This window comes from Melospiza melodia, chromosome 20 (genome assembly GCF_035770615.1).
Source record: "Melospiza melodia melodia isolate bMelMel2 chromosome 20, bMelMel2.pri, whole genome shotgun sequence".
Lineage (NCBI taxonomy): Eukaryota > Metazoa > Chordata > Aves > Passeriformes > Passerellidae > Melospiza > Melospiza melodia.
Window position 1 is genome coordinate 11,619,981 of NC_086213.1, and position 21,144 is coordinate 11,641,124.

At 41.8% G+C, this 21,144-nt stretch overlaps 1 protein-coding gene across 4 annotated transcripts in view; it reads left to right on the forward strand.

Moving 5' to 3' along the window:
- HECTD4 (HECT domain E3 ubiquitin protein ligase 4) overlaps positions 1-21,144 on the forward strand; it is a 68,867-nt gene that overhangs the window by 10,975 nt on the left and 36,748 nt on the right. Inside the window, exons 3-22 of one of the 4 annotated variants that reach the window (XM_063172955.1) lie at positions 2,830-2,919; positions 3,269-3,399; positions 4,500-4,608; positions 5,652-5,790; positions 7,009-7,179; positions 7,946-8,138; positions 9,567-9,728; positions 9,828-9,941; positions 10,130-10,270; positions 10,603-10,835; positions 11,259-11,404; positions 13,119-13,189; positions 13,713-13,818; positions 14,385-14,505; positions 15,420-15,548; positions 16,694-16,818; positions 17,838-17,991; positions 18,272-18,372; positions 19,148-19,346; positions 20,216-20,362. In XM_063172955.1, coding sequence (XP_063029025.1) covers positions 2,830-2,919; positions 3,269-3,399; positions 4,500-4,608; positions 5,652-5,790; positions 7,009-7,179; positions 7,946-8,138; positions 9,567-9,728; positions 9,828-9,941; positions 10,130-10,270; positions 10,603-10,835; positions 11,259-11,404; positions 13,119-13,189; positions 13,713-13,818; positions 14,385-14,505; positions 15,420-15,548; positions 16,694-16,818; positions 17,838-17,991; positions 18,272-18,372; positions 19,148-19,346; positions 20,216-20,362 — 2,782 coding nt within the window. The remainder of the gene's footprint in view (positions 1-2,829; positions 2,920-3,268; positions 3,400-4,499; positions 4,609-5,651; positions 5,791-7,008; positions 7,180-7,945; positions 8,139-9,566; positions 9,729-9,827; positions 9,942-10,129; positions 10,271-10,602; positions 10,836-11,258; positions 11,405-13,118; positions 13,190-13,712; positions 13,819-14,384; positions 14,506-15,419; positions 15,549-16,693; positions 16,819-17,837; positions 17,992-18,271; positions 18,373-19,147; positions 19,347-20,215; positions 20,363-21,144) is intronic. The other 3 variants (XM_063172957.1, XM_063172956.1, XM_063172958.1) reach the window with 3 other exon arrangements.

The following is a 21,144-nucleotide window of genomic DNA, read 5'->3' on the forward strand; positions in this document are numbered from 1 at the left end:
CAGGCAAGTCCCATCAATTGGTGTTCACTTGGGGAGACTTGGGCAATCAGCAGTGTGAGGGGTCCCTTGTGATGGCAGAAGGAAAATGGCAATCCACTGACATAACATACTCAGTACAACTTTCAAATCACCCAGTGCAAAACAACAGCTAAATAAACTGTTTAGTGCAATACAACAGGATTGGTAAGGTTGCATGTAACACCCTGGAGTTCTTAAATTCAAGGCTTGCTCTGAGGTTCTTGAGGTTTGGTGTAAGGTGAAATCCCAACCAGATGTTCTCAAAGGGGTCACCAGCACACAAAAGTTTACTGGCAAAATAGAGAATGAAGGAACTTTGGCAGAGCCATGATTCACCATTAACCATACCCCCAAATTGCACATCCATGATTTTTGAACTCTTCCCGGAGGTGACTCCATCACCCCTGGGCAATGCTGTGGTTGGTTCATTCTCTCTTTCCATTGAAACGAATCAAAAATGATCTGACTGCACTGGTGATATTTTTAGCTTGCACCAGCCTTTCTCTTTCTGATATTTAAATATTGGGTTGGAAAAATATTGGGTTGGAAAGGGTGAAACTGCTAAGCATTTCTTTTTGCATGTGTTTAGCATATGCAAAGGCAGAGGGATCTGGGTTAGCAATGCCTCGTGTGCACATTGCTGCTTCTCCTGCAGGGAGCTGCTCTAGGAATGGCTCCAAGTGTGTTTATCAGGGACAAAAGTTGTCTCCTTTCCCTTTGTCCTGCACCTTTCTTTGGCTGGAGAAGGTGGAACTGCCAGGTTTCAGGGCAATTCCTTTCAGATTTGATTTCAGTGGTGTCTCTCAAATATCTGCAGGTATTTTTTAAATTTTGTTGCCAGTGAAGAGTTCAACCATTGTGGATTAAAATACCCCTTGTCCTGCATGGGTTTGGCATCAAGTGATTGAGGACAAATTGGATCTATTTGCTGTTAATCAAAACCTACTATTTTGAGAGAATGGGACTTGGGGAGAGGAAATACAAAACCTCTGCAAAACCCCATGAATGTGGCTTTAAAGTCACAAGAAGCCTTTTGGAAATATTGTTTTCGATGTTTCTCCAGGTCACAGCCTTGTCTGTGAAGTTTAACTCTGATTTAAGATGTTGGAGTTCCCAGGATATGGCATGATTTGCTTTAGGAAAAGGTTTATTCAAGTGAAACCTACTTAATTTCTACTGCACTTGTTTTAATGAAATCAATGAGAAATTTATGGTTTGTGGCAAATTATTCTGTCCTGACAACTGCCTTATCTGAAAGGCAATGTACTTGAACATAGCTCAGAGAAATTGGATTTGATAAACACAATCTCATTTCTTTTTTTTTTTTCCCCAGATGTCAATTTGCAGGAAATATGGGATGTTCTGTTGCAGCTGAACTAAATTTCAAGTAGAGCTTTTGAACTTCAGGTTGATCTTTTATTTTCTTTGCAAGTCTGCCTTGCATTGCTTAGAGAGTTGAAATATCCCATTGTGCTTTGTTCACCTCTGAAAGCCTCACACTTTTCCTTTAAATATCTAAGTCATGTGTTGAAGAAAAAACCTTGAAAATGAGACCATTATTGACATTCCTAGTTGCAATCTTGGGTGCTTCTTAGTGCTAAAAATAAAACCACAGGGTAAATATTGCTTTAAATAATTAATTGAGGTGCTTTAATGTGTTTGATGTCAATTTTCTCCAGGCTGAGGTTTGTCAGTGAAAGCAAAGAGCTGAGATGTCACTGGGGAAAGCAGGGATTGGGTGTGGAGGAGGGAAGTTTGGGAGCTGAGTGACCACAAGTGACAGCAAAAGGTTGGATTCAGCAGAGTGCAGGGCAAGGACCTCCTCAGCTGATCACTCCTGTTGTGGAGAAAGCAGCTCATAACTGACCCGAGACACAGCCAAATTCTCCTGCTTAGGTGGGCTGTGATGCCTGGAAATAAATACCACATCTGCCAGAAAATGGCCCTGGCCTTTAAAACAGAAATTGTAAAATACAGATTTTTAAAGAGGTCTGGATCTTCCAAATTTGGGGTTGTGAGGGGAGAGCTCATCCCAATGCACAAGTTCCTCAAGAGGGGAAGTGCAGGGACAGGACCAGGGAGCAGCTGGAGCTGTGCCAGGGGGGTTTGTGATGAGGGGAAGGTGCTGGCACTGCCCAGGCTCCCCAGGGATGGGCACAGCCCTGAGGCTGCCAGGGCTCCAGCAGTGTTTGGACAAAGCTCTCAGGGACAGCCTGGGATTGTTGGGGTGTCTGTGCAGGGCCAGGAGCTGGATGGTGATCCCTGTGGTCCCTTCCAGCTCAGGATATTCCATGATTTGGTGAAAGGAAATCAGAATCTGGGTAAGAAATGGATGAGTCCTGTTTGAGTTAGGAAAGGCATCTCCAGCTGGGAGTGCAGCAGCCCTTGCTCAGAGTTGGTCTCAGCCAGGAAGGTCCTTGGGTTGCACTGGAGATCTGAGTGTGATTAATCAGCTACAAAAAGTCCTGAAGGAGCTGCCAGGAGCAAGGTTGAGGTGTTTTATCAGGTGCCTGGATTGCCTTTCTGAATGTGTTGTTGATAACCCAGCTGCTCTCCCTCCCTGCTGGGGCTTCAGCCCCTTCCATAACAAGGTGGAATTCAGGCCAGAGCTTCCCCAGCATTCTGCCTGTCCCCCTCTCTTCCTCCTTCCCCTTCCTCCCCAAAGAATGAACATCCTGCAGGAAAGAGATGCCAGTTAGAAGAGAAGCTGATGCCATATTGTGGCTGTGGGTGTTCTCCATGGCTGCTGTTGTGTGTGTTCAGTCTGCCTTCAGCAGACATCTTTAATTCATGTTTTTCTTGTCCTTTTAGAGGGTCGCTGAAAACCTTTGTTCATACAGTGCATCTATTACAGAAACAGACTGAGCTGGGGTCCCTGCCTGTGGCTGATGTTCTCTACAGGTTTGTAGAACTTTTCTCCTTGTAAACTTTTCCAGCAGCTCTGAAAATGTGTTAAGTGCATGTAGGGAGGAATGGCTTTAAAAGTGATTAAAAGTGCTTTAGAGTTATTGAAAGCTTTAGGGAAGATTTAGTCATGTGCAGAAGACATTAGAAAATCAAACCTAAAAGCATTGATTGGGTTTTGGGTGTTTTGTTTTTATTTTTTCATTAAATATTGATGATTCCTTTAAATGACTTGTGAACTCTGACAGAATAATTACTTTAAATACATCATGGGCTTAACTTTTAATTTAATTCATTTTTCCTACTGCTGTTCCTTATAAAATTTTATTTTATTTTCTGCTTAAAGGTTGTTGCTCTTGGAGGGAGGCCCTGGATCCCCCTCCTGCCTGCTTGGAGGGAAGCACATCGTGTCCTGGGGCTTTGAGGACATGTTACCTGCCCCTGATGCCAACACTGGTGCCAGCAGTGAGAATAAAGGTGAATTATTGCATCCCTGTCACCACCAGCAGAGAACAGGATACTTTAAGTGCTAATAATTGTTTAAAGATGAATAAAGGAAAACTTTAGAGTTGGGGCTCAAAAAATGTTGCTGGAGAGCAGCTGCTGGTTTGAACTGTCAGGCTGTGGGAAGCAGTCCAAGGCAGTTGATCCAGTGACCCTTCCTGACTCCAGCGGGAATGTTTCAGAGGGGTCAGACAGAGTTTGGATATTATCCCCTCGTTAGAGCATAATCACTGCCCTGTGCAGTATCCCTGTGTTCAACAGCCAGCTATCAGTGGCACAGCACGTTTATTTTTAGAAGTACAAGTTCATTGTTTTGTTTTTCCCCTCTTCCCTACTCTGCTTTTGTTTCTACCCAGTTGAGTTTGAAGGTTTTTTTTTATGCTTTCTTTTGTATTTCTTTTCCTGAATTCATTCTCAGTTTTTACTGCTTTGTTTGCTTACTATTTTTGTAATAAATAAGAGTTCACATGGTTTTTGAAATATTAGTTCAAGCATTGATGACATTTAATGCAATCCATAGGAGTTTAAAAATCTGAGTTGTTATTTTACCTGCAGATTTATTGGAGAAATCTCTTTTTAGGTGTTTAGGCAGGAGAGTGAGTGGACTTTTCCTTCCTGAGCTGAGTGTCCAGATGCTGAGAAATTCAATAGATTGACTGGACTTGTGTCCCATCTTGATTATTAATAATTACTGCTCTGTGATTCAAATACATTTTGTCTTAATTGAAGTGTTCAGAAGTGGAAGGATCTGAACAGCTTTAGGAAAATCAGAGTTTGGCAGAAAAGAGATCAAGGCTCAGTATTAGATTCTTCTTCCCTCTCACACTGAGTGAGACCATCTGGGCACCTCTGAGGCTTAAAGATGTGAAAAAACCACTGGGTCTGCTGGGCTGTGCCTGTGTTCCAGCAGCTCTTAGAGCACCAAATAATAAATTTAGTATTAAAAAAGGGTTGGTAGTGACCTGCCATGAGCATGTGCTGGTTTCCCTGGGGTGCAGCCCCCAGGGAGAATTCCCAGCTGGAATGTTCCAGAGTTACAGAGCTGCTCTCTGCTGTCCTTGCTCCTGCTGCAGATGCAGACCTGGGCCGGTGCCTCGCAGCCGATGGGCTCTACCTGTACACCACCAACTCTGTGGGCAGGGGAATCAGCAAACTGGGCTCAGGCCTGCATGGAACCCTCAGGTAAGGGACACTGCAGTGCTGCCTCTTCTGCACAGCTGCTGAAACACAAAGGTTCCTGATTTGGGACACCTCTCCTGGATGTTGGGGGGATATGGAGCTTGGAAGGAGATGATCTCTAAGGTCCCTCCCAGCCCAAACCAGCCTGTGATTCCATGATATTGTGAATTTTCATTAAATGCTGTTTTAATGTGTTGGGTTTCTCATCTGAAATTCTTATTGAGTGTGTGTAGCCGTGATATTTTCTGAAAAATCCTTTCCCTAAGATTTTTCCTCCTGAGAATCTGAGAGGCCTCAGGAACAAAATGTAAACATTGATTATCTGCTGCTGTGGAATGCAACAGGTGGATCTGTGATTGGTCTCATGTGGTTTTCTAATTAATGGCCAGTCACAGTCAGCTGGCTTGGACTCTGTATGAGACACAAGCCTTTGTTATTTCATTCCTTTTTTTCTATTCTTAGCCAGCCTTCTGATGAAATCCGTTCTTCTATTCTTTTAGTAGTTTTAATATAATATATATCATAAAATAATAAATCAGCCTTCTGAAACATGGAGTCAGATCCTTGTCTCTTCCCTCATCCTCTGAACACTGTCACAAGTGTGTTTTGTCTAAAATTAAAGAACAAATTGAGGTGGAAGGGACCTGTAGAGGCTAGTTAGTTCAATCTCCACAGCAGCAGAATTTTAAATTCAGTTTTATTTTTTAATGTCTAGTATGTTGCTTGATTCTCTGCTGAGAGGAATATACTACAGACCAGTTCTGTGACTTCTTATTTATAGCTGAATTTGTGAGTGTTTGTTTGCTAATTATGTCATTCATTAAGTAATTAGTGCAGCTGTGACTCACTGCACCTCCTTGCTTCTTCATTGCTTGAAAACCACGAGGCTTTTTACGCTTAAAGCCTTTCACAACAAAAATTGCTGACTTGAATAAGTTCAGTCAAAGTTCAGCGCTGTGGTTGCATTGTGGTTGTTATTTGAAATCAAACCCAGAGGAGCAGGGCAGGGTTGATGGAGTTTGAACATCCTGGTGGGTTTTTTGCAGGGGGTTTGTGTACTGCCGGAACGAGGAGCTGGAGACGGGCTGGGTGGCTTTTGGCAACGGCAAACTGCTCCATCGGCCCGTGTCCTTTGATAGCAAACCTCACTACCTGTTCCAGCTCGTGGATCAACATACCCTGCAGGTAAAGGGGACAGGAACAAGCAGGCTGAATGAATCATGCTCATTTTAGCTTTAATTGCTTTTATCCTTGAAGTTTCTTGTTTTGTGAAACTGCGTTTTTCTAACCCTGCCTTGAAGTGACTCTGTGGTGAATGTGGAAGTTATGGTGGAGATGTTACTGTTTCAATGTGTCTTATGTATAAATATATGTATTTATCTATAATTTATCTATGATACATGTATTTATCTATAATTACACTGTTCTGTATTATGGGGTACTGGTAGAGCTTGTTCAGCCTGGAGGAGACTGAGGGGTGACCAAGCCACAGCTTCCTCAGGAGGGGCAGCTCCAATCTCTGTGAACAGGGACAGGACCCAGGGAGCAGCTGGAGCTGTGTCAGAACAGGCTTAGGTTGGCTATCAGGGGAAGGTTCTTCCTCCAGAAGGTGCTGGGCACTGCCCAGGCTCCCCAGGGAATGCTCAAGGCTGCCAGAACTCCAGGAGGATTTGGTCAATGCTCCCAGGGATGCCCAGGGTAGGGTTGTTGGGGTGTCTGTGCAGGGCCAGAGTTTGATAATGAACCCTATGAGTCCCTTCCCACCCAGGATATTCCATGATTCCAGTGTGGTCACTTCTTAAAGCAGTCAAACAACAGCAAAATGCACTTTTAATTGATTTAAATCAATAATGTGTTCTTCTTGAACAGCTCTTTGTTCTCCCTCTGTCCCAAAATTCAGATACTATTTCAGATCTGGTTGTGATTTGTAGACAAACAACTTTGTAAAACTGGGGTAGTTTGTTTACTTTGGGGTTTTTCCTGCTGTGGTTTTAAGGATGGATACACACATTTATGTCCAGTGTGTTTCCTGACACTGAGTGTGTTTAATTCCCTTTTTCTTCTCAAGTTTCAAGCAATGTTTAAGAGAAGTTGCAGAAAGTAGGTGACTCAATAGGATGTGTAGTTTCCTCGTGGTACTGTGGGTTTGTTCTCCATCATTAGAGAGGAGATGATCCTTTTATTTTTAGATAGGTTAAATTTGAGATCTGTGAGCTGGTTTGGATATTTGGCAAATATCACAGAATAGCTGTTGGTAATAAATCAATGAAATGCTACTACTAAGTCCAATATTAAGCCTCTTCTTCACTAACTGCATTTGATCTCTATTTATTTTTCATACTGTTCATACTTGTAAGGCCAAACTGCACAATCTGACCTGTTAAGATGCTTTGTGTCTCATAGGTATGTCAGATAATCCCAATGCCAGTAAATCACTTCCCAGTTGGCAGCACTATGACCACCGTGCATCTTTCTTCAGATGGAACCTTTTTCTACTGGATTTGGTCTCCTGCAAGCCTCAATGAAAAAACCCCCAAAGGCCACTCTGTCTTTATGGATATTTTTGAAATTATAGTAAGCAAATCATGTGTTTTCTATGCCTGGTGTTGGTAGCATAACCAATTTAATTAAATATTAGCATTTTTTAATTGACATATTAGGTTTGGATATTTATGGGTGTGATCTGAGTGGATTTATGTGAAATAACTGAACAGAACAGAAGGTGAACTGTCCAATTGCATCTCCAGAGGATGATTATATTTAGCAATATGAATTCTCTTGTAGCATAAAATGTGGTTTTTATGTCTGCATTTCTGCTCAGCAGAGGAGGATGGAGTGGGATGGTGGAGCTGGAATTGGGAGGCTGTAGTAGTACAACTCATGGAAAATCCCAAATGCTCTAAATCACATCTTCATTAAGAGATGCATTCTGCAGTAAAACATCCCCTGAACATCATAGTCTGAAGAAATCATTGCTCTCACTTTCTGCCTGAAAAATGATTGAGCCAAATGATTTGCAAGTGAAACATCACTAAGACAATACAAGAGGATTATATATTTTTAAGCAGAGTTTCCTAAATAAACTCAAGTTTACAAGAAGCAGTTCTATCTTTAAGAAGAAGCATAAATTAAGATATTTAATAGGATATCTTCTAAGATGTTAGATATCTTCTATTAAATTATTCTATTGAACCATGAAGTCACAAACAAAAAAATATTCCTGTCTTGCTTTCAGAACTTTGTTTTTGCAAGTCGCTTCATATTCCTGCCTGATATTATTCAGGTGATCTCTGACCTACGGATTCCAACATTTAAAGTATTTTTTCCCCCATTTTACCAGGTAGAAAATGGCATTTGTATAGCAAATCCTCTGCAGGAAAGAATTATCCTGATGAGGAAAGAGGGGGAATCTGCCAAGAGCATCAATGAGATGCTGCTGAGCCGCCTGTCCCGGTACCGCGCCTCCCCCTCGGCCACCCTGGCTGCTCTCACAGGCTCCACCATCTCCAACACCCTCAAGGAGGACCAGGCAGGTCAGAAACACTTCACTTTTCATTTCTTGACTCACACAGCATCCATCCTGCTTCTTACTGACCTCTTAGCACAGGTTTAAAAAAAACCTCTCACTTTTATCTTTTTTCCCCTAAATCCGTAGTTGGAAGATCCTCACAAATAAGTATTTGCTTAATGCTGGAATTATGAGTTCCTTTGCTGAATTAGGATTGTGAGGAAACTTTAGGGATGGAAAATAGGAAGTTTAGGGATGGAAAATTGGAAGAATTTTCCAATTCCATTATTGCATTAGTTTGGGAAATCTGGTAATTGCATTTCTCTGCTTGCAGCTCAGTTTGGCTTCTAACTGGTGTGTAGAAATGGCCTGCAGGTTAGAAAATGGAATTATTGCTTCACCAGTCACTGGAATATTACAAATCTTAGGTGATTTTGCACTTTTTTAGGTTATCTGCACAATGTTTGGGTCTTCTTTTATGAAAACAGCCAAAGTTAATGAGGGAATCTTGACTGAGTTGCACTGGTGGCTTTCAGGATGATCTGGAGCTTTGTTAGATTTCTCTGAAGATTTTATTCAGTTTATCTTGAATTATTTCTCTTCTTCCTTCACAAGTACATGAGTTTTCTTTTTTCAATTCAAAACAATTGAAAGTATTTCCATAAAAATAAATTATACATGAAATGGCTCTGCTTCCAGGGAATTTGGCAAGGAGTTAGCTCAGAGAGCTATTTTAAAGGTTGTGTTTTGCCATTTAACAACTCAAGTGCTACAGAAAAAGGAGAGTAAGTGGCTATTCTTGGCTAATTCTTGAGTCAGCACTCAAAAAGTGTTGATCAGCTGTTGCAGGAAGGAGATCATTTGGGCTGTCTACGTTTCATGAGGAGCAGGAGAACTTAAAATAGTAAATGCATAGTGAATCTCAAGTGATCTGTGGATGTGAGGAGACCATTTGGCTCCAAATGCTTTCAATGTAATTATCACCACACAATTCTTAATAGTTTTGGTTATACCCTAATTTTTTATTTATTTTATTTTGAAGTTGTTTCTGTTAGTTGGATAACCCATGAAAATCTTTGTAGCCTTGTGGGGATTGAATGTTGAATAACCCATGGAAATCTTTGTAGCCTTGTGGGGATTGGATGTTGAATAACCCGTGAAAATCTTTGTAGCCTTGTGGGGATTGGATGTGTGAGGTTGGGAGGCCACAGAGAAATCGTGGATGCCTCAATCCCTGGAAATGCTCAAGGCCAGGTTCATGGAGCTCTGAGCAACCTGGTCTTATGGAAGGGGTGAAGATTGGAATGGGATGATCTTGATCCAAACCATTCTGGAATTCTGTAGAACCTTCTCAGCAAACCTTCTAAATACGGATTCCTTTGAAGCCCCGAGCAGAGCTCTGCCTTGTCCTGCAGAAGTGCAGTTTGTGACCTTTCTCTGGTGCATGTTGCAGCTGCCAACACGAGCTGTGGGCTGCCCCTGAAGATGCTGAGGAAGACCCCAATCTACACCTGTGGCACCTACCTGGTGATGCTGGTGCCACCCCCGGGGGGCTCGGGCAGCTCGGCCACGCGCTCGCTCTTCGGGGGCACCAGCGCTTTGTCCTCCTTGAAAAGTAAGTCAGGGTCATTGGTGGCAGACTGGGAGTCCTTGGCTGTCTGGGATGCAATAAATTTCTCAGGAATTGATTGATTGGAGCTGTGTTTGTGTGCAGTTCTTGCCTCCAGCCTGGTGTTCAACATCTCGGATGGGCAGTTCACCAGCAGGGCAGATCTCATCGATGCTGCGGGCAGCTCGCTCGGACGGGGGGCTCTGGTGCCAGGGCTTGGTAAGGAATCTGTCAGTCCTTCACATCCTAAATGATCCATCTGGGATTGAAATGGCAGCCATCAACTCTGCAGTGGGGTGGGGTAAAATAAACTTTTAAAGCAAATAGTTTGGGTTTATGATGTCTGTAAAGATGCTTCAGTCTGGTTTTCTGCTAAATTGATGTGTGAAATATTTTCCTTCTCTCAGGTGCTTGTTATGATACAATGAATAACATGATCTGGACGTGCTCCAATGATTATATTGATCAGTGGTGCAATCCTGGAAACCAGGCATTCCACTGTGTGTGCCAGAGGCTGGGAGTGAGCCACGTCATCACAGAGCCCAAAGGTGAGGGGAACCCAGGAGTCAGCACTTTGTACAAAGGGGAAATGAAACGGGGGAGTGGCAGAGAATAAACAGACAGAAACTGCCTTGCTGTTAACAGCTGAGTTAATTCCTGAAGAGTTGTAAATATTGGTCATGGTTTAGCTTTTCTTTAAGAGAGGGAAAAGTACAACGTGAGATATGGGGAAGATTCCAGATTCTTGCTGCCTTCAGCACAATAAAAAGGTGGTTTGGGTAATCCTTTTATGCCCTGAAGTTGATTTATTGCATTTTAGAAGCAGAGGCTGATAATCCAGTCTGTGTCTACAGACATTTGAACTCTCCTGTCCTTGCAGGGGATGCCACAACCACAAATGAGGTGATTAACCAGTTACTGCACCATGTTGGTGCCATGTGCATCCACCAGCTCAACCTCCTGGCAGCCAGCAACAACCTCCCCATCAGCAATTTCTTGGGCAAGCAGCATCCCATTGAAGCCCATCACCTGAGCAGCATCTGTGACATTATGGAGAAGGCCATGGTCAATGGGGACACCTGCATCATCCGCTGCATCCTCGTTGTCTTCCAGGTACAGAACCTGAAATGGGCCTAAAAACTCACATGGAAAAGTGAGAAACTTGGTTTGGAGTACAGACAACCATGGGTTTCATTTTTATTTAATTTTTTTTTTTTTTTTGTCCATTGGAATCCATGTAATGGAAGTTGATTTAGCAGTGGCTTCGCAATATTTTATGTATTCCTTTAAGAGCCCTAATTTAAATACAATCTCTGTAGATTAAAATAAAGCACAGAGAGGTTATATCCTTCTTTCTTTGTATTTCCTCCCTCCATTTTTTTGATTCAAAATCAGATTCTGACTCAGACTTCTAGACCCCCACAAATAGTTTGAAATATAGTTTGAAAAATAGTTGAAAAACTGACTGCAGAAAATATTAATATAAATAATATGTGAATTTTTAATATTAATATTTTTGTCTTTCATTTTTCTTAGGTAGTTTTTAAATTTTTCTTCAGCCCCCAAACTGAAAGGAACAGAGACATTGTCAGAAGGTCTGGGCTGTTGCTGTGGCAGTTACTGATGGCCCCAAGGGATCAGATCTGCTCTGAAATCCAGAAGGAAGTTTGTCTGGCTATTAGGTGAATATCAACTTAACTTAGAATTTAGTTTCTTTGAAATATAGTGACAGATGAACATTGACATTGTATTTAGTTTGATTTTACATTAATATGAGGAAATGTAGTGTGATGGATTTTAAGACATAATATGGTAAAATTACTTCAGTTTGTGTCTGTGGGAGAAGAGATACAATGTGTGTTGGTCTTGATGAAATAACAAGTAGTAATTACTTTCTTTTAATTTTTTCTTTTTTACTTGCATTCTTAAGGATTTTTTAATATTTATTATAAAGTAATTGCTAAATTCAAGCAGAATTTCTTTGAATGAGTTCCTTATTTGGCTGCCGTGGTGTTCAGGGAAAGGCACTGCTGGTGTTGGCAGCTCTTACCTCAGTGTAACACTGGAGTTCTCCTGAGCAAAGGGAACATCAGGAGAAGCAGAATTAATGATCCTGGAGGGGTTAATGATCCTGGAGGGGTTAATGATACTTGAGCAATGCTCTGAGACTGAAGGCCCAGGGGAAAAAGAGAAGTGTGCTTGTATCTCCTGAAAAGGAGATAATGGAAACCTCAGGGCCAAGGAATGCTGGCTCCAGTGTGCCAAGGACAAACAGAACCTGCATTTTCCAGTGGGAAGTGCTCCAGAGGCTGAGAACAAAATCTTTTGAAGATCAACCTGAATTTTCTTGGTGTGAATCACAACATCCCAAATTTCTGTGGCTCTGTGCAACCCTTGAGTGAAGAATGGTTTGACTCAGGAGGGTTACCTGTGCTCTCTGACAGGGCAAAGTGTAATACCTGTGTGTTGCTGTGCCTTGTGAAGCAGCTCCAGGGTGGGCACTGGGTGATGTTTCCTCCCTCCTGTGTCCTCCTTGGGGGGTTCAAAGGGAGCTGGCAATGTGTGATAACTTTTCCTGAGGTTTCTATCAGAGTGGATCAGCATGAGCCAGAGGGAAGGAAGCTGCACTAATCTCTGCTCACAGTGTGAAGCTGAAAAACATCTCAGTTTTCTTTTCTGTAACTGAAAAAAGAAAAGGGAAAGGAAATGGCAAAGTTGCATAATGATTCCAGCACTTCACACAGGCATGAAGTGCTCCTTTGAAGTGATTGTGATCTCAATGGGGGAATTCACACAGAAAGGACAGAGTTCATCACAAGTTGGAGGGAAAAAGTCTCCACCTGGAATGTTTCTGCAGAGCTGGGGTGTTCCTGAAATGCTCCTTCCAGAATCCTCTGTGGAGCTTAAACTAAGACTTCTACAGAGCCAGTCTCCAAAAAGTGCAAAACTGTAGCAGCAGTGATTCCTTGATTATTGTGCTTGTATTTTCCTCTGTTCTTAGCACAGAGGAGCCTCAGTTCTTACCCCATCACCAGAGTTTTTGGGGGTTTTCTCTGGGCCATCATCATTTTTCCTGACATCTCTGTTTCTTATGAACTGATTGTGCTGCCCTGTGTGCAAGTGGTGAATGGGGAGTTTTCCAGAGGGAAGCAAATACCTCTTGGAGAAGCTAAACAATAAAATATAATTGATTACAAGAGATTCCTGGAGAAAACAGCTGCTTATGTTCTAATATTGATGTTAAAATGTGGAGGATGCTCTTCTAAACCTTCACACAGACATTGTAAATGTTCCATCAGATGCTGAGTGTGTGGTGCCATTTGTCACAAGTCCACTGAAATGGTTTTGTTCACTTCTAAATCCATCAAGTAATGCATGGTTTTATTTTTTCCTTAGCTCTGGTTTAAATATCCTGTATCCTGGAGAAGCAGAAATCAATAATTTATTGAAATTGGTCTTAACTGAAGGTGAGAATGTCTCATTGCCAGGTGAGAGTGGGGTTTTTCTGAGAACAAAAAATCAAAGTACATCTCAGGCTTACAGGGAGGAGCAGTGTGGGGTATTGAGCCCTACTCTGCTTTAAATCCATGCTTTTGTAGGAAATTATGGGATGCTCCAAAAGGCTGCATGGCCTAGGGTAGGTCAGGTGGGGAAAAGAAATATTTGCAAGTACCCAGTAATCAGAGGTGATGTTAGACCTGAGTGGAGGGGAATAATGTCCTTGAGTTCACCAGGAAATGGGAACCTGGCCTTGAAGCAGCTGATGCTCAGTCATTTGTTACTTCACAGGAAAATGTTGGAGCTCAGTGCTGGGAATTCCCAATTTTCCCAGTGCCACGGGCAGGGAAAGTGCTCCCAGTCTGGGCCAGCAGCTCTGCTCCCCCTGGGAGTGCAGCCATTCCTGTGCTCTAGCCTGTGTTAAGTGAGCTATTGGGGAAACAAAATCTCTTCTGTAAAATGCAGCTTTGCAAAAGTTTATTTCCCTTCCAGGAGAGAGGAACAGCGGCCTCTCCCAGCTCCGGGATGTTATCCTGACCAATTTGGCTGAGCAGCTGCAGAACAACAGATTTGGAAGTGAAGATGATGATCACTATAGGTAAAAAGCCTCTGTTTATAGGGTATTTTTCTGTTATTTGCTTCAGGTGAACTTGCAGGAACTTCTGGAATTGCTTGGTGTGCTCCTGAATGTTGTTTGCGTCTGTGGGGGAAAGTTTCATTAGGGTGAGGGAGAGATTTGATGTTTTAGGACAAACTTTGGATGCTTCTGTACCCAGCCTGGGTTTGGAATTTCTTGTTCTTTGCCATGTTCTTGGTAAATTTGAATGATGATTTCATAAATATGATTTTATAGCATTTCTCTGTATATCATAGGTGACTTTCCAGCAGTAAAACTGCCGGTCTCAAGTACCTGTTCAAGTTGGGAGGAGTCTTTTATTTGAACCATAAGAAATCAGAGATTTACATCAGCACAGTGCACAAACCCCTGGAAATCTGTTGTACTTGTTAAACATTCCAGCCTTGGGGTTTTTTGTGCCTGAATTTGAAGTTTGATCCTTTTTGGGTTTCTCATATTTGGGATCCAGCTTGCAGAGTGAGCTGAGCTGTACAAAATGCACAATAATTAATGTTTTACATTTTCCACCTTTCTTGCCTCTCCTGAAGACTCAATGATGAGCTCTTGCACTACATCCTCAAGATTGTTGTCCGAGAATCTTGTGTCTTAATCACCAAGTGCCAAACTGTATCTAAAGATGACTTTCAAAGGCTTCTTTCAACCGTGCCTGTAAGTAAAATGTGTTTTGATAAAAGTATCTCTGCCTTTGGCTTCTTTTCCTCCTTGAATCCATCCTCTTCACTGAGTACAAGGAGGTGAAACTTTAACAAACTCAGGAGAAGAATTGTCTTTTGTTCGTGCTGTGCAGGGAAGAGAAGAATAATTTCTCACAGCAAAGGAAGTTATTCAGTAATGCTGGAATGGGTTTATACATGGATTTATTTTCTGGTTGCTGTTCAGTTTAAGCAAAGTTTGTGGATCTCAATATTCAAATTATTCAAGAATAATTTCTCACAGCAAAGGAAGTTATTCAGTAATGCTGGAATGGGTTTATACATGGATTTATTTTCTGGTTGCTGTTCAGTTTAAGCAAAGTTTGTGGATCTCAGTATTCAACACAGTTAAAGAATCAAACATGCAGTTGTGTGTTGTGGTTCATTCAGGCTGAAAGAGCCACCAGTGACAGACAGGAATGAGTTAAAGCTGACATTTGATGGTAGAACTATGGGCAGGTGTTTCCAGCAGGATCAGCTCCCTGGGACAGGCAGGTTGAGCTTCCATAAAACCCTGGGAGGGGACAGGATGTGGGGAAGGAGGAGTGGCATGGAACCATCACCTTCAGCAGTGGGAATTACATTTATCTCCCTGGTGGCACAATCTTTTCAGAATTAATCAATTCTTGGAGTTCCTGATTATTGCTGTAATGTTCCAAACCTGAACAAAATTATATTTTTGTGAGTTATTTCACAAAATTCAACATTTTGCAACCAGTTTCTTTCCTTAAATATATACAATTCTTTGTTCTTTCTTTTCTTCTTCCTCAACTATTTTTTCCTCTCTCCAACTTCCAAGTCTGAGGCTTTCCTGACTCAGGGTTGATGGAGGGTTTGGATAATGCAAAGTTTTACTTATTTGTGTTCAAGGCTGCGTCCTCGTGCTTGCGGTACCTGATGGCTGTGCAGAACCACCTCCTCAGTAACACTATTTTGATTAAACCTGATGACAATGATGACAGTGACAGCTCCTTGCAGGGAGAGACATTGAAGGTACAGGTAAACACCAAGTTTTATTCTAGTATGGCTCTCTCCTGTCAGTGTGCCTGTGACACCTTGTTCCTGCGGTGCATTTGCTGTTTGCTGGTGGTTCTTTTCCTTTTGGTTGAGTTAAATAGTTGGAGATCAGGGAAAAAAAACAGTCCAGAGTAAAATCTGTAGTTATTCTGTGTTCAGGATTCCAGCTTGTATTCCCTATTATCAATGAGAGCAGACACTTCCCTTCCTAAATATATGTATAATGAGATTTTAAGTAGATTTTAATTAGTATGTGCTGGAAGGACTCCTGGCATGGGAATTTCCTTTCCTGGACTGGGAATTTCCTTTCCAGACACTTTTTCCTCTCCAAATCACTCAGGTGGCCCTTGAAAAAAATACTATTAAATAAATAGAAAAGGAGTTTATTTGCCTTACCTGGCTAGTGATTTTTGCAGTTTAAACAAAGCTTATGTACAGCCCCTCCCATCATTTATCTGAAATAGAGACACCAAAGTTTGTGGCAAGGAAACTGTTAGAGGACAGGCTTTGGTTGGTAAAAGTTGATTAAAATGCTGCATTTCACACTGCTTCATCCAACTCCCAGGTTTGCCCTGGAGTGCAGGTTGAATAATAAGAATAAGAATAATACCCTAATGGAATTGATTTCTGAATTTCTGGTATTTTGCTAAGCCAGTTTTCCCTGCTGCTCTTTGAGGCTGTGTGTGTTTGTGAGCTGCTGCAGTTGGGAGTGATTTGTTCAGGCTCATTGAGTAAATGCTGAATATTTGGAGTATTTTTCTTGTCTCACTATTCACGCCGTGTTCATTGTTCAGTTTCTCTCTCTGCAGTGCTCCTCATCCCTGCTAGGACATTGTGTCACCAGTCCTGTACCTTGGCTGGCTCTCAGCTCTCTCCTGTGCGGGACTTGGGGCTTCCTTCCCTCTAGAAACTGGATGTGCATCCTGTAAAACATGCACCTAGTTTCTCCCAGCACTTTGGGGCTTAACATTAATCAAATTTAAGTCTTGGATGAATCTCCTGCTGCAGGCCTGCCAGGTCACATTATCATTCTTTTCATTTGGAAATCCATCTTTTTGTTCTGTTGTCCTTTTTTGGGGGGATTATCTAAGAATTTAAGTATCCTGTAACTCTTTTTTGTCACTTAGGAACTCAAGACCAGCATTTTGTCTCTTGCCACACAAATTCTCACAGGATGTGATGAAGTCTTGGAAATGCTGCAACAAGTCACTACAGCACTAATTAACAGTGACATTTCTGACAGGGAGCAAAGGTAAGACAAGTGGGAGGATCCTAATTTGGAAACAGGGAGCTGCTGCTCTTTGTGATTTATTGTGCAAGCACAGTTAGCATTAATTATTCTTTATCACTTCAGATTTGAGCTTTGAATGCACAGAAACTGTTTCTTGCTGCACTCAGCTGGTGGAGAATTTAGAATCACTCTCTGTGTCAGTGCTGATCATCTGTAGGTTGATATTTCTGTAGGAACCTCAAATTGAGAAGATTTTAGTCAGTTATAATGTTATTTATGAGTAGGATAGCTGGAAATAAACTGTAATTAGCTGGGAATCCTCCTGTAAGCTAGAACAATCTGTTTATTTTAAATTTTCTGATTATTACATCCCTAGTAGCTGGATTAGATATTTATCCATGACAATCCCTGGGTGTTGTTTTATATCCCACAAATTCCATCACCTGCCCTTCCCTGTCTCCCCTCCTCTTAAAAATCCACCTTGGGAATGGAGTGGAAACAAAAGCTGTGAACTTTTCTCTCCTCAAACAAACAGCTCCCTGTCCCAGCTGTGTTCCAGGTTTCACTTTCTGCTTCTCTGTGCCTGCAAGATTAGTTGTGTTTATTGACAGCACACAATTCCTGGGTGATATTTTCATATGAGTTCGTGTTCAAATATATTTTTGTAGCTGCAGATCCTTTTCAAGTCCTTTGAGCTCCATGTGCTGGGAGCTGATATCCACACTGGTGCATTTGTGTTTGATGGGGACTTTCATCCTGTGCCCAGGGGAGCTTATCCTTCTCTGAGTAATTATTAAACTGTTGATTTACTGTCTCTGCTCTCAGATTGTTCAGTAAAAATTGTCAACAATTCAAGGTCACTGGCACTTGGGAGAAATTGTAGTGGTTTCAAGATTGTTTTGGGGATTTTGTTAATATAATACAAACATTCTCTGCTGAATTTTCGAGTTGCTGTTACAAGATGAAACAGAAGTCACTAAAAGCAGAAGTGCTGCTCTGTGAAAAGAGTTGTTCCTCTGTAACTTTGGCTCTCCTTCCAGGTTAAAAGGCCTGGAGCAGATCACCAAGGCCACCATGCTTGGCCACCTGCTGCCTGTGCTGCTGACATCCCTGATGCACCCAAACCTGCAGACCCTGACCATGGCTGATGCCCTGATGCCTCAGCTGGTGCAGCTGGTCCTTTACACCAGCCAGGTACGGGCTCTGTGCCACCCTGGGCTGCCCAGGGCCAAACTGGGGCCTGCAGGGCCCAAAATGTGCTCAGCTTCCTCCAGACACTCATCCACAGCAGAGTTCAGAGCTCCTCAACAGCTGCCAGAGCTGCTGATGCTGAATGTTCAATTTGACTGCTCCAGGAGCTACTCAGTCATGATTTATTGTCAATAACAGCAGTAATTGTTAATTATTTCAATAATGAGCTCTTAAAATGCTTTACAGTTTGCATGTCCCTAACACTGTGTATTTTGGGCCACAGACTGCACTGCTGCTTAAAACCCAGTCTCCAGTTTTCTCAGAACTGAACAGTTCCCCCAGTTGTGCTCCAGAGCAGAAAGGGAAGCAGTTACCTGATGAGAGGTGATTTTCTTTACATTTGGGTCTTTTCATGGGATAAACTGAGCTATAATGTCTATTTGACCATTGCTGTGGGATAAAGCAGCAGTTTTTAATTTGAATTAATTTTTAAAGGTGTGCTGGAATGATTTCTAAGGCTGTCTCAGTTTTATATAAGCTTTTGCAAAAGGCGGTTAGTTCCAAATTTTATTCTGTATATAGAATTAAACTATTAATAACTTCAGGTTGTTTACACAGAGTGTGGTCTGTTCTGGTTTTTTTCCTCATTTCAAGCATTAGAAATTGAATCTAAATGTTTCTCTCACAATAAATTAGGCTAGGGAGGACCATCAGGAGAAAATGTAAATTGCTCTGGCAGCATGAGATACAGAATTAAAACCATTGCAAAGCTATTAAATGGTTTAATTTACAGAGAAATAACATTTTTAACTCCTGCATTTAAATGCTGTGTCTCAGCTCAAAGTTTCCCAGCTCCTGCTTAGGAACAGAAACAAACAGCTAAAATCAAATAAAAATGCTTATTTGCAGCATTGGAGAATTTGCAATACTAAAGAATTCATGATAATGGGATTTTTTTTTGTGAATAACAATATATGTAATGTATGAATAATGATGGTAATAGATGAAATACATGAATTCCCTCAATACAGTTCTGCCTAAAGCCAGGAGTCAGTTCCTTGTCTCTGTGTCAATACTGAGAGGTGATTTTGAAGTAATTTATTGAATGACAGAAATCTCTGTGCTGTATTTTAGACCCAATTTCTCACTCTAATTTCAGGATGCTGGAAGAGAAGGAAGAGCCAGGATTCCTGACTGGTTTGAAGATCCCTGCTCCCTGGGCTGCTGGCAAGACTGTGGAGACAGTGCATCCTGTCAGGGATAACTATAAATTCAAGGAGACTGTGCACATCCCAGGAGCCCGCTGTTTGTATCTTAGATTTGACAACAGATGCTCCTCCCAGTATGATTATGACAAGGTAAGCAAGGGCCAGCTCAGCACCTCTGCAGTGAGGGAATTCCCTCCAAAAAAGTGGGAATTCTGCCATGGGACAAGTGTGGGAGGCTCTAGGGATTGGGGGGTTGAGGGGTGGTTTGGGTTGGTTTTTCCCCTCAGAAATTCTATCAGTTCTGGTTTTTTAAAAAAATTATTTCAGGCTGGCTAGACTGTCCAAGTTTGACTTTTCTCATTGTTATTCATGTTCAGTTTTCCTTATTTCCTAAATTTTAATCCAGCTGCCTCCTTTGATCAGCAAAGTTGGTTTAAACTGGACAGAGCTGGAGAGGTTCCTTTTTCCCTGATAATAAAGATCTTGTTTACCTGGGTTAATAGGAACAAATATTTTAATTTTAAGAAAACAACCAATAGCACTTATCCACTTTGTATTAGCTGCTTGTGCTGCTTGCTGAGTGCTGCTGTTTATTCTTTGGCATAGAGCAAGTCCTGATGCTCATAAATAACTAAGGGGAGTATCTTTAATTAGTAATGGGTGACATTAATATTGAACTCCCCCAAAAACCCCTGATCCCACCAAAGTCATGCCAAAACTTTGCCTTTGCTGGGATCATGATCAGCCCCTCGCTGCTAGGGAAGGAGTTTGTTCTCTGCCTCAGGGCTGGCAGTCAGGATTGCTCCTGCTCTGCTGTGTGAGCAGGGACCAAGCCCCTGCAGCCCCTGTGTGCCTCAGTTTCCCCATCTGTAAAATGGGGATAATAATACTTAACCCTGCTGCCCTCACCGAGCCTGTGAGGATCGGTTCACGTGCATGGAGCGCTTCGAGAGTCGAAGGCGCGGTGGAAGTGCTAAGTATTATTATTATTATTAGGTTTTCTTGTTTTTCTCTTACAGTCTAACAGTGTATTTTATGTTTTGAAGTTGGTGATCTATGCTGGTCCTAGCACAAACAGTAGGAAGGTTGCTGAGTATGGAGGCAATACACTGGGATATGGCAGCCGTAGTGTCTTAGGAACGGGGTGGCCCAAGGACTTAGTGAAGGTACAGTATTCCCATCCCCCTTTTTCCCATAGAAAATCCCCTTTGGAAACCATGCCCAGCCCATTTTACCCTCATGGTTCTGCATTCCAAGCTTTTAAGTGTACAGTTATCCATGATGAGATCCCTGCTCAGTGAACTGTTGTGTCCTTGGGGGAGAACTTAAAACTCGGCTCTGTGTTCCGTGTGATGCTTCCCTTGGAGTTTGTTTTGTGTCTTCCTGGAATTCCTGATGGAGATATTTGAGTCTGCAGTCTCTAATGGCATTGCTCTTCTCCCACCCTCCTAGGAGAAGTTCTAGGCAAATTCTCTTAAAATCAATTTTTTGGATAATAACCCCCAAATATATCAAGTAGCAAATATAACAAGTAAAATTCAATCATTTCTGTTGGATTTTAAAATTTCATTGGTTCTTTTGGTAATAAAACTAAGAAGAATCTCTCAAACTTCTTGAAACCTCAGCATTTCAATGCTTTGGCAGTGTGTCCCCTCACACTCTCTGCAGTGTGATTTTATTTTTTGTTTAATATATATTTGTGCTGCTACATTGTCCCACGCTAAAACTGGGTTTATTTACATAACAAAAACACTTTGTAGAAAGAAATCAAGAGGTAATAAACTGGAAAGCAATTTCAGACAGGAACTCCATTGTTCACAATTAAGAAATTTGGTTTATTTTTCACACACAGGTTTTGATGCTGTTCTTTTAGCAAGCTCCTTGATTAATTTGTTGTCATTTCTCTAATTGAAGAGCTTGTCTGTCTTCCTTCAGGAAGAGAATTGTT